At 36.3% G+C, this 14,727-nt stretch overlaps 1 protein-coding gene across 1 annotated transcript in view; it reads left to right on the forward strand.

The window, feature by feature from the left end:
• The window catches only part of PDZD9 (PDZ domain containing 9), a 57,338-nt gene extending 43,057 nt beyond the window's left edge, over positions 1-14,281 (forward strand). The window contains exons 3-5 of the mRNA XM_044088933.1: positions 936-1,002; positions 13,517-13,695; positions 13,921-14,281. Coding sequence (XP_043944868.1) covers positions 936-1,002; positions 13,517-13,695; positions 13,921-14,281 — 607 coding nt within the window. The remainder of the gene's footprint in view (positions 1-935; positions 1,003-13,516; positions 13,696-13,920) is intronic.
• The last annotated feature ends 446 nt before the right edge of the window (positions 14,282-14,727 follow it).

Below are 14,727 nucleotides of genomic sequence, written 5' to 3' on the forward strand. Positions count from 1 at the left end.
AACTAGGTTTAGAAATGTATCTGACTGGAAGCTATCTGGAGCTATGCCAGAGACTGGCAGAGTTTATAATCTTATCAAAATTCTAAATGTTTTAGCTACTTCTTCTCTGTTACGGGCCTAAGAAGATGTTGATAAAACTGCATGTAAAACCCCTTTGGTTAATGAACCAACTCCTTAAAAGGTTACGAGGAAATATATGGTGTAGTCTAATCTTGTAGCTCTCTTAGTATCTTTGTCAGCTGATCCAGCTGCAGCTTCTCCAGCTGCCAACTCTAACATGAGGGTCTTGGCTTCTTCTAACCCAGTGATGGAGAACCTATGACACACGTGTCAAAGGTAACACGCCATGGCTTTTTGGGTGACACACCAGCATTCACCAACACCTGAGTTACCAGAGAAATTGAATGAACAAAAATACAAGAAATATGTGACCCTGTATTTATCTATTAAAACTCAGCAACAAAAAGTCAATAATTGATGTTAATCAATTTAAATGCAACGTGTTCCATATTTTTCAGTTCAATTCAAAATTACAGTTAAAAGTACGGTAATCTTTTGGTGCACTGTTTTAAGCCCAATTATCTGGGCACATATTGTTTTCTCTATTGTAAGTCACTGATTTTTCTTTTACTTTTATAATACATAGCAACACCATGATTGGACTGTATTTTTTAAATAAATGAATATGTAAAGAATAGTGGCTCTTTTGTTGGGGGGGGTAACACATCAGCAGAGTCAAGATAGGTATTTTCCAAGTTTTTGACATGCCAAGCCCAAAAGGTTTGCCATCACTATTCTAACCCTACACCACCAGATAAAATTGTAAAGTAGTTGGAATCTCAGGGGGAAAAAGTTGACTCAGCCTATTAATTCAGTCTTTAGAATTTTAAATTACTAGAGCTTTATGCTGAAATTTATTTGCAATGTGCTTACAGTTTAGATGACTTTGCTGCATCTTTGCCTGCTGAAGACAAGTATTATATGAATGAAATTGTTTCTAATGTGAGTCAGGTTTTCAAAACATGCTTTGAGGAGTGTCTTTGAAGGTGTGGACACATTTTCTAGAAATGCAGCCACTTCTGTTGTATTGAGAATGCATGCTTGTTTACATAACCAGTATTTTCTGAGGATTTAAAAATTAGTGTTTGACTGTTCCTTTAAGTACTGAATTGGTGTTTGGTCCTGCTACTACTCAGATTCTCAAACAATGGGATGACAGAGGTAAATTGATGCATGGGATACCCAGAATATTTCATATTCCAGGGTCGCTCCCTAAAAAGGCATTCAACTTCAAAGGGCAGAACAAACAAAAATCCCAACTTAACAATAGTTTGCATACCAAGAGGAAATGGCAGAAGGATAATGCTTCCGAACCAAATAAAAGGAGTTCCTTTCCCAAAAAAGATCATTCCCTACTACAAAATGACTGTGCCAAGACTCAGGGCAACCTGTTCCTTCCTCCTGCCCTCCTCCCCTCTTCCCCTTCCCCCAAGCTTTTGCTTAAACCAGCAATATGGCCACAAACAGTATCAGACAAATGTGTGCTCACAATAAATCAGTGATGATACTCTTGGCAGTGGACAGAAAATCCTCCTCCCTTCAGGCAAATTTGCCACCCCCCCCCCCCCACACACACACACACACACACACACACCAGCCAGACCAGAAACATTTGCTTTCTACAGTACTCCTTCATATGTTGTAAGCAGGGGATATAGAACCAGTTTCTGCACCACAAAAAGGAAAATAATCTTACACCAGAATCTTTCTGGTACCCAATAAAAGAGTTATCATGGAGACCAGTGTCAGAGCTGTCTTGCCTAAATACCTTTCTGAAAGTACACATATTCAAAATGCTCACCCTGTAGACAGTCCTAACCCTTCTTCTAGAACATTGTTTCATGGTAACTTTAGATCTGTATTATGCCTATCATCACATTCCAATAGTTTCCAACTACAGGTTGAACAACCCAAAGCCCTGTCTTACACCCTTACAAAGAATTGTCTTCTTAGGGTGTATGATGGACACAGAAAAAAGTATTGCCTTTATATCAGAACATTTTCAGGGATCTCTCTTTTCCAAAAGCTACCTCCACAAGAGAGTTTTTTCAAAATTCTAGGCTTTATGGCATCAGAGATCATCATAATACCACTGGCCAGACTCCACATGAGATAGATTCAATGATACTTAAAAAATTGTTTGACCCATCACCCGCATCCCTTAGACTTCCAGGTACCAGTGCTGGAATATGTGAAACAAGAGTTACAGTGGTGGAGGAATCAGATGTCTTTCAATCCAGACCTACCCTTCTCTCTCTCCACCAGACCTCAGTTCAGTCAGTCCAGATAGACTTGTCAGATTTTGCATGGGGAGCAGTGTCCATTGGAATTCAAGTTCAGACACTATAAAGCACATAAATGTCAAAGCAGTGTTAGCAGTGATTCAGACCTTAAAAGTTCTTCACCACTTATGGTCTCCGGGTTCCCTTTTATAAATCATAGACAGCACCACGCTCATGTGGTACCTGAAAAAACAACTCTTTTTGTCGGTTTGTGATGATAGCCTGGGAGACAGCCTTACAGCATCTGTGAGGAGTTCCTCAAGTAGACCTCTTTGCCTCCTCTCTGTATTATCAACTGAAAAAATCTGTTCCATGTAAGAAGGCCCGGAAGACAGATGTCTTTTGTTTTCTTTGGGCAGGAATGTTCCTGTATACCTTTTCACCCTTTCCACTAATATCTAGGTTACTTCTCTAGATACAGAAGGAATCCCCCTAGATCACTGTGGTGACACCTTTCTCACCCAGGAAACTGTGGTTCTCCCTTCTTTTGGAAATGGCCAGGGTCAATTACCACTAGTTTCCTCACAGAATTGATCTACTCAGACAAGAACAAAGGTGTTTGATACACCTTGACATCAATCATCTTCAACTGACTTTCTGGATGATATGGTCTTAATTCCTTTTAGGCACCTGTTTACTGAGGATGTTCATCAGGTACTAATTGAGACAAGAAAGTCTGCTTCTAGAAAGTCATATATTAGCAAATGGAAAAGGTTTTCTAGTTGATGCCAACAACATAACCAACACCCAATCCAGACTAGCTGTTCTCTGTTTTTACAATATCTGTGTGAGTTACTGTCCTATGGCTTTTCTTATTCCTCTATCAAGGTTACTTCACCAGTCATTTCAGCACATCTGCCCATGGATCCTCTTCTTTCAAGGCAGTCACATGTCAAAATGTTCTTGAAAGAGTAAGAGTTTTGCATAAGAGGCCTCCAAGTAAACTAGTGGCATCTCCTTGGAATCTTAATTTTGTGTTAGAGAAATTAAAACGTGCTCCAGTACAACCAGCTAATCTGTCTTACATGAGGTTCTTAACATGGAAAACAGCTTTATTGATTTCTATGACCTCTGCAAGAAGGGTATTTGAGTTGCAAGCTCTTATGGTGAGTCAACACATTGTTTTGCTCAAGGACAGTGTTTCTTTGAGAACGAATCCTATTTTTATTCTTAAAGTGGTATCCACGTTTACTTTAAGTCAAACTATCCATCTCCCTGTTTTCTTTCCTGAACCTAAAAATAAAGGAGAAAGCATATTCCATACTTTGGATGTCACAGACAACTCAGGTACTATCTTGACAGAACTAAATCTTTTAAATCATCAGATCAAGTGTTAATTTCTTGTGAAGGTAAGAAGAAGGAATAACAAGTGTAAAAACAGGCTATCTACAAACAGTTGTCTAAGGCTATTACCTTTTGTTATAGTCATCATAACAAATCTGTCCCAGGCAGGGTCAAGGACCATTCTACAAGGACCTTGGCTTTGTCTATGTTTTATTTTTTTGGAATGGGTTGGATCATAGAAGTAACCTAGACGCTGCTACTTGGTCCTTTGTACATACTTTCACAAAGCACTATAAGCTGAATTCCTTCTCTAGGTCTAGATCATGCTTTGCTAGGACCATTCTCCAGGGGATCGTGCACCCTATTTCTTCTCCTTCCACCTCCCAAATATAGCTAGCTATGATAATTTACCCATTTAGCTAATGCTACTGCATCAGTGATCAATATGAAGAACATAGTACAGTTGTGTAAGTGGAATTTACTATAACAGTAGATATTCAAATAATCTAGGTTGTAAGCAATCTGATTTTTTACAGTTAGACTTACACCCCCCATCTCTTCCATTGAAGAGCAAAAAAAAGGACATTTCTTCTACTAGCACACCAACCAGATAACCAGATGCATGATACACACACCCCTCCTGCCCCAGCAATTCAGGTTCCTTTATTGTGCCCTGACCCCAACCCTCTTTCAACACATTTTATTAAAAAAAATAATTTCTTCTTTTAAACTGTGGAAAACTGTTTGCTACACAGTTTTTATTCTGCCTTCACAAAGTGCTACAGCACGCATGTTTTACTTAAAAAAAAAATCTTCTTTTTAAACGGTAGCGAACTGCTTGTTACAAATGTAGCAAACAGTTGCTACAGTTTATACCCTGTCTGCATGGAGAGCTACAGTGCTCAGGTTTAGTTTAAACAAATATTTTTTTTTTACTTTTAAACTGTAACAAACTGCTTGCTGAAGTTTACCTAGCAATTGCTACAATTTAGACCATACCCGGAGCACTACAGCACTCACGTTTGACAGCAAATGCAATATCAGCTTTTAAAAGCCAGTATTGCATTAAAGAAAGATTTGGATTGGCTGACTGCAACCCTCAACACTTTGCACCTGGGGCAGTTGATCCTCTCTCCCCAATGTAGCTATGTTACTGTTAAGAAATGCAGGCATTACAATCCAAAAAGTAAAAGAAAAGTTTTGACAAAAGCATCTGTAAGTTAATAGGCTGTAATTTGGAGTTGTTGAGGTAGGGATGGGATATAAAAGTACACAGATCCTAATATATGTAGAACTGATATGTTTTCTCTTACTTTTGCATAGGTGAATGTCTGGGTTAAGACCCTTGGCTTAATATAATAGTAAGTTTTAAGTCTAAACAAGTAGATAAGGGAATTCTGCATGTGTTGAAAAACTTTCCTTTAGCAATAAATATTCAGCATGCCTTTAGAACTTTTCATCTAAGGGCTATATTTTCTCTAATGTTTCCATGGAGATAAGCTGATAATAAGGTGATACAAAGCCAGAACACTGGTTTCTTTAAAGCTAAAAGTTAATGTTTTCTGAAGGCATGCAAGTGGTTTTTCACATCTGGGAGGGGAATAATTAAAAAAGGAGACACAGCAATAATTCTAAGGAAGAGCACAGGCATCTTAGGATAGACAACATAACTTTAGGTTAGATCACGGGTTCCCAAAGTGTGTGCCGCGGTGCCCTGGGGAGCTACAGCTTCCTCACAGGGGTGCTGTGAACTAATAAGCTTATCCGCAAAATAAACCATGAACTAAGCTTATTAGTTTTCTGTTTATTTTGCAGCCATTAGAAAAAGGTTGTGGTTTATTTTGCGGCCATTAGAAAACAATCTAAATAAACTAGCTAAGTGTGGGATGAGAGTGCTTGGCTAAAAAACACAGTCAAGGGGATAAGATGCACAGTTTGAAGTAATTTCTTACTACAGTCGCGCTGTGGATAGCAATTTTTGAAACCAGGATTCCCTGCCTAAAGCTGCAGGTAATAGTCTCAGGAGATTACTTCATCTGTTTTTTATTAAAACTCTGCTTGCCATTTCACAGTGCATATGCTAGATTCTGAATTTACACATGAATTTTTCAGCAGCAGTTGATTTCTTTTTTCTTGACATGATTTATATGCTGCTGCTGTCTCGTCCAGTTAAGAATATCTGATAGACAACACACCTTTAATTGGACTTTGGTTAAAAATGCAATTATCTTTCTAAGGTTTTCATATGCTTTCACCTCTCTGGCTCATATTTTATTTGTGTAACCTTATCAAAGATACTCCTGTTTACTTGGGTTAGTATGCCATGGATTTCAAGTTGAATGTTTTTATAGTACATCTTTCCAAATTTTTGCAAACATTGTGGAATATTCATGCATGTTTCTGTAATAATATAATAATAGTTATTGATTAGTCATTCAGAAAGCCTGTCTTTAAATTGTCTTCAAGTGTTGGTTAACAGAACACTCCGTGAGGGATGTATATGGAGGAAAAGTACCCCCAAACTTTATTAGGTACACCAAAACCCGAGAGGTGTAATGCCTGTTAGACATATACTTTGGACTATGGTTTAATTACAGTGAGATGCACTGGAAAAGATCCAGTGTCATAAAATAAAATGGCTAAATTCATTTTGGATGTGTGTGAGTTTAACAGAACATGTGTGTTTTCTTATATTTAGTTTATTGTGGTGTTGGCATGTTTGGGTTCAGTGTAGAGTTCAGAAGCCATGTGCTATTATTACTGTGCTGTTTTTATTAATTACAATGATGTTAATGTTTGTCAGTCTCTGCGTTTCTTTGTAATCTCAATTTCTACCCAAGTGGTTGCTAAAAATGGACAGGGGATTACTTTATTTAATCCAGTTCAAATGAATAAGCAAATAAAACCAAAAGTTGCAGAAAGTAATAAAGAAGCATTTGGAATGAAGTGTGCAGTTTTGGGTCCAGTCCTTTGTCATCTTTTTCACAGTAACATACTATTTCACAAAGTATACTTGTTAGAATTTGACGGGGGGGGGGGCACCTTGGGAAAACCTGGATTCAACAAGGGAGCCGAGAATTGAAAAAGTTTGGGAACCCACTGGGTTAGATGATACCTATGTTTACAGCTGTTTAGGAAAATTGTTCCTATTAGGAGGGTTAAACTTCATTATTTGAACATGAACATACTTTTGTGTTTTTATATTAAGTTAATAGGTTCTGGGATGTGTTTGTTTTTTTTTGTTTTTTTTTTTGAGGATTTTCCTTAAAACAAAAAGCCTTGTAAAATGTTCAAATGGATATTACAAGAAAAAATGTATAAAAGATCAACCTGTCAAACATTTTAGTGGGTGCATGTATCACAAAAGCTGGAAATAGACATATAAAAAGCTGTCATATATAATAGGTGGGAATGATAATTTCTTATCATAATGGAAGCACTTTCCATATTATCATGGGACATGAATGGTCTCACGGGTATAGACAGAAAGGAAAGAGTACTGAATTATATTACAAAATGTAGAGTTCAAATAGCAATGCTACAGGAGACACATTTGGAAAGAAGTGAGCATGTGAATTTGATAAAGAAAGGATTTTAGGATGGATATTCAACAGAATATATGGGACAAAATAAAAGGGGAGTATTTATCTTAATTGCTAGAGGAGCTCCAACAGTGATAGAAGAGGAAAAACAATGGGAGATTTGTGGTAGTTGGGGGCTAATGGCAAGGAAAAAAGATTACAATAGTGTGTATTTATATTCCACTAAAAACTGCTATTGTGGAACTTAAAAAATGTTTCAGAGAAGTAATCAACTTTCTGCAGTGAATATTAGTTATTGGTGGTAACTGGAATTTGATTTGCAATAATGCAGATGTATTTGAGGGGGGCTAGAAGGGAAAATATAACAATAACAGGTTAGATTTCTGAAGACATTTATGAAAATATTTGGCATGGAAGACATGAATTTAGCATTAGGTACTCTGAGAGAATTTATATATTATTTACCAAGACAGATTATAAGTGGTGTATAATGTTTGCAAGTGGGAGTGTATCAATGTGGTTTGTGATATAAAATGCTTGCAACTAAGATTGTATTGGTGTGGTTTGTTTTCATTTATATAAATATATAATTGTTTATGTCATAAATGATGGTTTAATAAAGATGTTTCTTGTTTAAAAAAGAGGAAAGAATTGAATAATTTAAGTAATGTTGCTTAGGTTATATGATATATATAGCAATATATGTGAAGTATAATGTTTGTTGATGTTAATTTGTTAATACAGGTTGATTACTTTTGTATAAATGTAAATTTGCCTATGTCACAAGTGATAATTCAATAAAACTGTTTAAAAATATACAATAACTGAGCTAGACTAAACAGAACTTTTATTTCACAGCAACATGTGCATTTAAATGAGAGTTTTGCCACACACAAATAACTATTTCAGATCATTCACCCATAATAATGAAAATAGAAATGCAGGCAATGAAGTAAAAATGACACACTGCTGCTTCTCTTCCTGCCTGTTAAAAAGAGAGGAATTTAAGGAAAGGGTAGTGGAAATTATTTGGGAGTTATTAGGGAAGATAAAAAGTACTTCAGAAGTTATAGTTAGTGAGTGAGATAACATGAAAGTGGAGCTTAAAATTAGGGTAGAAATAGAAGAAGAGATAAGGTGAAGAAGTTACAGGAACTGTTTAGCGGAGCAGACAAAGGTTAAAGTATGGCAAAATAAAGGGAATCTCACAAAATAAGAAGAAATGTAACTGCACAATGGTAAAGAAAAAAATAAGGGAGAATCTGGATAATATGCATGGGTTTAGAAAGATCGCTGTTAAGCAACTGTTTTTGATAATAGCCCCAGAGCACAAAAACTTTTAGCACAATGACTTAAGCAACAGAATATAGAAAGGGCTTTTGCCAAAATTAGGGAGCCTATAACAAGAAAAATAACCAGAGATCCTGTAGAGGTATTAATATTTTGGAAATTTTATGAAATGTTGTTACATTTGTTAAAGCAGAGATATGTGGGAATCAAGAAAAAGCACAAATGGAAATATTTATGTAAAACTTTTAAATATGCCAAGGTGTATCAGGCTCAACAATTAACAGTTAAGATAGGAGGAGATGAGATAAAACAGTGATATATAACCAGTCTGCAGGAAAGTGTCTAGGAGCAGATATTGTTCCAATGGAACTTTGGAAGGTAGGAGTGAAGAAATTGATACAGATCTGTAAGGTTTTTTTTAACAGTGTCATAAAAGTAGGAAAAGCACCAACATCCTACAAAAAAACTGGTGTGACTGTAACACCTAAAGACTGTAAAGACCTCTTAGAACCAGCTTCACATAGGCCCATTTTAATTTTAAACCATGATTATAAAGTGGTTATGTCTATACTAGCTAAAAGAATGACAAATGTGTTGCCAAAACTGATAGATATGGATCAATGTTTTTTTTTTTTTTTGTGGAAGGGAAGCAAATATTTGACAACCTTAATAGAGCAATGATGATCCAGAGGGAAGCAGAATGTAAGAAAATACCATTGTTGTTGGTAGGTCTTGATGCAGAGAAAGCATTCAACAGACTAAGCTGAAATTTTATGAGTGTGCAATGATAGCATTTGCATTCCATGATACAATAACAAGGTTACTTGGGAGGATATATGAGGGATCGGAGGCAAAAATCAAAGTGGGGAGGGATCCTGATGATAAGGTGTGCCTGAACAGAGGAACCAGGTAGAGTGTCCTCTTTTCCATTTGTTATTTCCTTTATACTTATAGGCCATTGGAAAACAAAATAAGGGACTCAGAAATGCAAGGATATAATTGACATGGTGATCAAGAAAAGTTGGCTTTATTTGCTGATGATATTATTTTGTACCCGATAAATCCAGAAAAGGAAATTTCAGTGTTGTGGAACATTTTGAGACAGTTTCAAGTCTTTTGTGGATATAAATGAAGATAAAACAAAGACTATAGCCACTAAATTATGTACCTACACACAAAGTGTTTCAGCAATACCCATATTTATGGAGACACAAATACTTCACAAGTATTGATTAAAAAGGCTTCTGTTATGGCAACTAAGGATGTGTGGGAAGAAACTAAACAAAAGATAATACAAAAACAGAGAAACTGGAAGCTCTTGGTTATGGATGGGGATAGTAAGATACAAGCAGTGAAAATGTTTTAATCCTGTTAATTTTGCATATGGGTTAGGCATATTATATCAACCAGAGGAAAAATTGTGGACAATAATTAATACAGAGTTGAAGGAATTTATCTGGGAGGAGAATAAGGCAAGAATTAAGTAGGATAAGCTGATCCTCCCAAAAGAACAAGGTGGTTTAGGATTACCTGATTGAGGGGATACTTTAGAGCTACACATTTAAGGCTCATATACATAACACAAACAGAAGGTTATAATTCAAAATGGAAAGGGATAATGATGAAGTGAGGAGAAGTTTAAGAAGTAAAGCTGGAGTAGGATTTTGCCTGCAGATCCTTAAGGAGAATAATAACAAATAGCAGAAAGTATTCTAAGAACTAAGGTAACACAAGAATGGAGAAATGAGATATAAGGCCAAGAAGACATTTGGACTACAGGCTAGAGACTGCCTTCCTACCAGGGACTGATATCAACATATAAGCAAAGAGAAAAGGATAGGGGAATCTTAAGCAAAAAAAAAACTCATCTGGTGGGATTTTTAGCCAAATCTAGAACAGAAGCTGCTGTTAAAAAATGGATAATAAATAGGGCATATAAATTATTGCATGATAACTATGCAAATCAAATAGAGAAATTTAGAAAAGATTATGAAGAAAGACTGGAAAATAAATTTATGAGCGGACCTTTTCTTTGTCTCAGTAACACCCCAACTATTTTTTCCATCTGCATGCCCTTTCTGTGTATGTCTACATATAGTGATTTTTTTGCTTGAATGGGTAGCTAGTGTTTGACATGAATAACAGCTTGGTTTCTCTTTGTGATGAGAAAAAACATGGTATGTTTATATATATATATATATATATATATATATATATATATATATATATATATATATATATATATTATAGATGTCATTCATTTGATCAACAACTAAAAATATTGAAACTCAAAATGTTAAAAACTCAAAATATTGAAAATTTTTTTAATGTAGTGGTCAACCCCCTGCACCCCCAGATATTATATATACCAACTCTGGGTCTGCACAATGGGAAAATGGCACATTCTCCTTTTCAACATTTTGAATTTCAATATTTTGAATTTTTAATCAAACAAATTATATACACGCACACACACACACACACACACACATACACATACATATACACACACACACACACACACACACACACACACACACACACACACACACACACACACACACACACACCCACACACCCACACACACACACACACACACACACACACATTTATATGATTGTCTCATCAAAAACTGAACAGTCATAAGAGCAAATGAAAAAAGAACAATCATGTTAGACTAAATCTAAAAGGATCTAAACAACAGAAATGCTATATATGCCAATTCTAAGATTGCACAACAGTGGCATAAAGGGCAAATTCCCTGAACCTGTTGACCACAATCTCATACAAAAGGCTTACTGGAAAAACTCCATAAAAAAGAATGCTCACTCATACGAGCATTTACTCTGATTTACAGTTTCAAAAAGTATTCACTCATATAATCGCTTGCCCTTCATCGTTTAGTCATGACACACAATGTTGAAAACGACAAGGTTTTCAGATCGACATGTCGAAAATTCTTTCCCCAACATCCACAGTCAACATTATTCGACAGAATGGAAGGTGATATCAGACACCCAGGATACGCAGCTGAGGTACAGCGGTAGCATTGTTGCCTCACAGCAAGAGGTTATCTGGTTCGATTCTCGACTGGGGTGCCTTTGGTGTGGAATCTGCATGTCCTCCCTGTATTCATGTGGATTTCCTCCGGGTGCTCCGGTTTCTTCCCACATCACAAAGACATGCATCTGGAGTGTTTCTCCCCAGGCCTCCAATGAAAATTGGCTTTGTTCCAAGTCGGACTTTCCTGGTTAACAAATGTTAAATAAAAATAAAATAAATAAAAATGCAGCTCAACGTGGGTGAGTATTTCACCTCAACAGCACTTGCCCCCCTGCACCCCTGGCAAATTATATATACCAACTCTGAGATCACACTACAGTGAGGAAAAGGGTAAATTCCCTGGTCCTCACTGTACCGTGATCTCCAGTCACAATGCTGAATCCATAATAGCGAATCACACTTTGCATTTGTTATAATGAGTTTGTAGTATTCAGGTTTGGCATTGTGTATCTTTGAAATTGTACTTTCCTTCAACCAACATTTGATGAAGGGCCTTTCAAGCTTTTGATAGTAAACATATATATATATATATATATATATATATATATATATATATATATATATATATATATATTCATAAATACTCACACGCATACACACACACACACACACACACATATAAATATATGGGTCACCTGGCATTGAACAAATTTTATTTTTTGTCAACCCCTGTACCCATTTTGGTTGACATACAGATGGCTGAACAGATATGCAAGACTGACAGTCCCCCGGCTGGAAGAATATGTCCTTTCCCTGGGAACTGTGCAATCTCAGAGTTAGTATATAGTATTAGTGGGGGGTGGAGGCACAGGGGGTGGAGTCACAGGGATTTACACTCCTGTAAAAAGCACTTTCTTTTGTAATGCATGTTTTGAGGATTAGCCTTGCAGCATGCGCTGTAGGATGTTAACATGTTTTTGTCTACATATGCATGTCAACATTAAGCACATCAACATTTCCTTGTATTGACTGTCCTTAGTATGTATGTGTGTATATATATATATATATATATATATATATATATATATATTTTTTTTTTTTTTTTTTTTAATTTTATGCTTATGCAGTGCTGAGCCTTGGCAGTTACAACACATTTGTGCATCTAAAAGTCATCTCATGAGTTGTCTAGTGAATTCACCATTCTTATAGTCTGGACATTTTTCCTAAGAGAGTGTGTGTAAAAACTGTGCCTTTCCAATGGAAGGCTTTGAAACTTTCTGTCAGTGTTAGTTGCATTTATACAGCAGTACTCACCAGCGGCCAGATGCTGTTATTACAGGCAGCACAATCACTTCTAGAGAGATGAGGCCAATTTGGTATTAAGGAAGCAACATAGATAACCCTTATGTGACAAATGAGATCTCAAAAAACAAAAAACATTTTATTTTTTTATTTATTTTACATTTGTCTATTAGAGTAGTGTGCCAGTCTCAATGGACCAGCCTCAAAAAGCTATATTTCTTAGTTGGAAACATACGTTTTTATTGCATTCCATCTCTACAGTTAAATGCAGTACACGATCAGGTGTTGATAGTCATGGGAGTGTGCACAACATCCTTGTTTTGCATGTTTATCATGTAGCAAGTGCTATTATATGCAGTCACAACCTCCACACTCTTACTACAAATAGCACTTTCAGAATGTGCCTGACTTCTTGCAGAGAATGCATGCACAATTCTTGCAGCAACTGATTAAATAACTCTGGTACCAGTTACTATGGAAAATTCTGATCACTGAGGGGTGCACAACAGGAGTGCAATGCTTCCACTTCCATGTGATATTAAGGGACCTCTAGAATTACATTGTTGATGTCACTGCACATTTACATCATTGCCTGAGAGTTTTATAGTTATGCATCTTGTGGTGATTATATTGTCTTGTGTTGATGACAACCAAGCATTATTATTCATTGCTCAGAATAAAATGACCAGCGGCACATAAGTAAATGGTATAGTTTTGCACCATATTCTTCAATTCATTTTTCATGCTTGTAGAAAATTAGGAGCACCTTAGAGATTGTGCTCACTGGTTATATACTGTACTCCTCAGGTCCCATTTCACTACTTGATGTACCATGTAATAAAGCCATTCGGGATCTAGGAAACAAACGGCATGGGGCAAAACACAATGATCTTAAGTGCTTCGATGTCACATCATTACCAAGCTTGGCAGCGTAAACTTCTAAAAGTGATCCAATTTAATACATTATCTTTACCCTTTGCGATTCAATCAGTCATGAAATATTTAATAAATTGACAGTTTGAAGTCTACTATAACTAAAACTGAACAGCCTTCAAAAGTTAATAATCAGTTCTAGAGGACTAGTTTCTTATGTGAGTTATAAGTGATAAATCAGCTGGTTGTAATATATCTCAACTTTTGCATCCTTTTTTAACAGGACATATAACTATGAAGCTTGTAGCAGCAGTAAAGAAGAAAGTGAGGATTCAGACTCTGATGAAAGCCTTCTTTCATGTAAAATGGAATCACTACAGTTGCTAATGAAGAATCACGTCTTCACATCAGTTCCGCTAGTGTCAAAAACATGGCACACCCAAAAGACATCATTGAAGGTTCTTTCTGTTGGCTCAGACACTGGATATGATATTATAATTCACAGACCTTTTATAGATGAAGACTTCTCTTCAGATGATAACCTAAATTCCACATCCTCTTCCTCTCCATCATCTTCATGTGATTTGGATCATTTTTGGCTTCAAGGTTCTGCCATTTCTACAGATACTCAGTCTGATGATTAAGGTGATAATATATTAGTATTACTAATAAAATAAAATAAAATCTGAATACAAGCTGCCTGTGTAGCATTAGGGGTTAAGGGTCTGGTTGCCAGATATTGTGCCATTTATTGAGCTCAGAGGTGTACACAGTATACACTAGATAAGCACAGATGCTGTTTAGTATAATCAATGCCCTGATTCTTTGCCACACTGAAGGAGATGCAGTTCAGGGAAAAAAAAGAAGGTGCTTATAATATAAATTGTGCAGCTCTGACTGGGACATAATAGGAGATAAAGAAGATCAACTTTGATCAAAAGCATGGGACCCTCTCAGCTACTGTCTGTCAGTTATTGCAGAAGATTAAGACTCTGAGCTGTTAATGAGCAGCTGCCTGTAGTCAAGGGGTTTAGGGTTTGATTCTTTCCACCACTAGTTGTGTACTGTGTAAGACTGAACAAGTAATTTA

Source organism: Protopterus annectens, chromosome 12.part0, assembly GCF_019279795.1.
Source record: "Protopterus annectens isolate FY-2018-M chromosome 12.part0, PAN1.0, whole genome shotgun sequence".
NCBI lineage: Eukaryota > Metazoa > Chordata > Ceratodontiformes > Protopteridae > Protopterus > Protopterus annectens.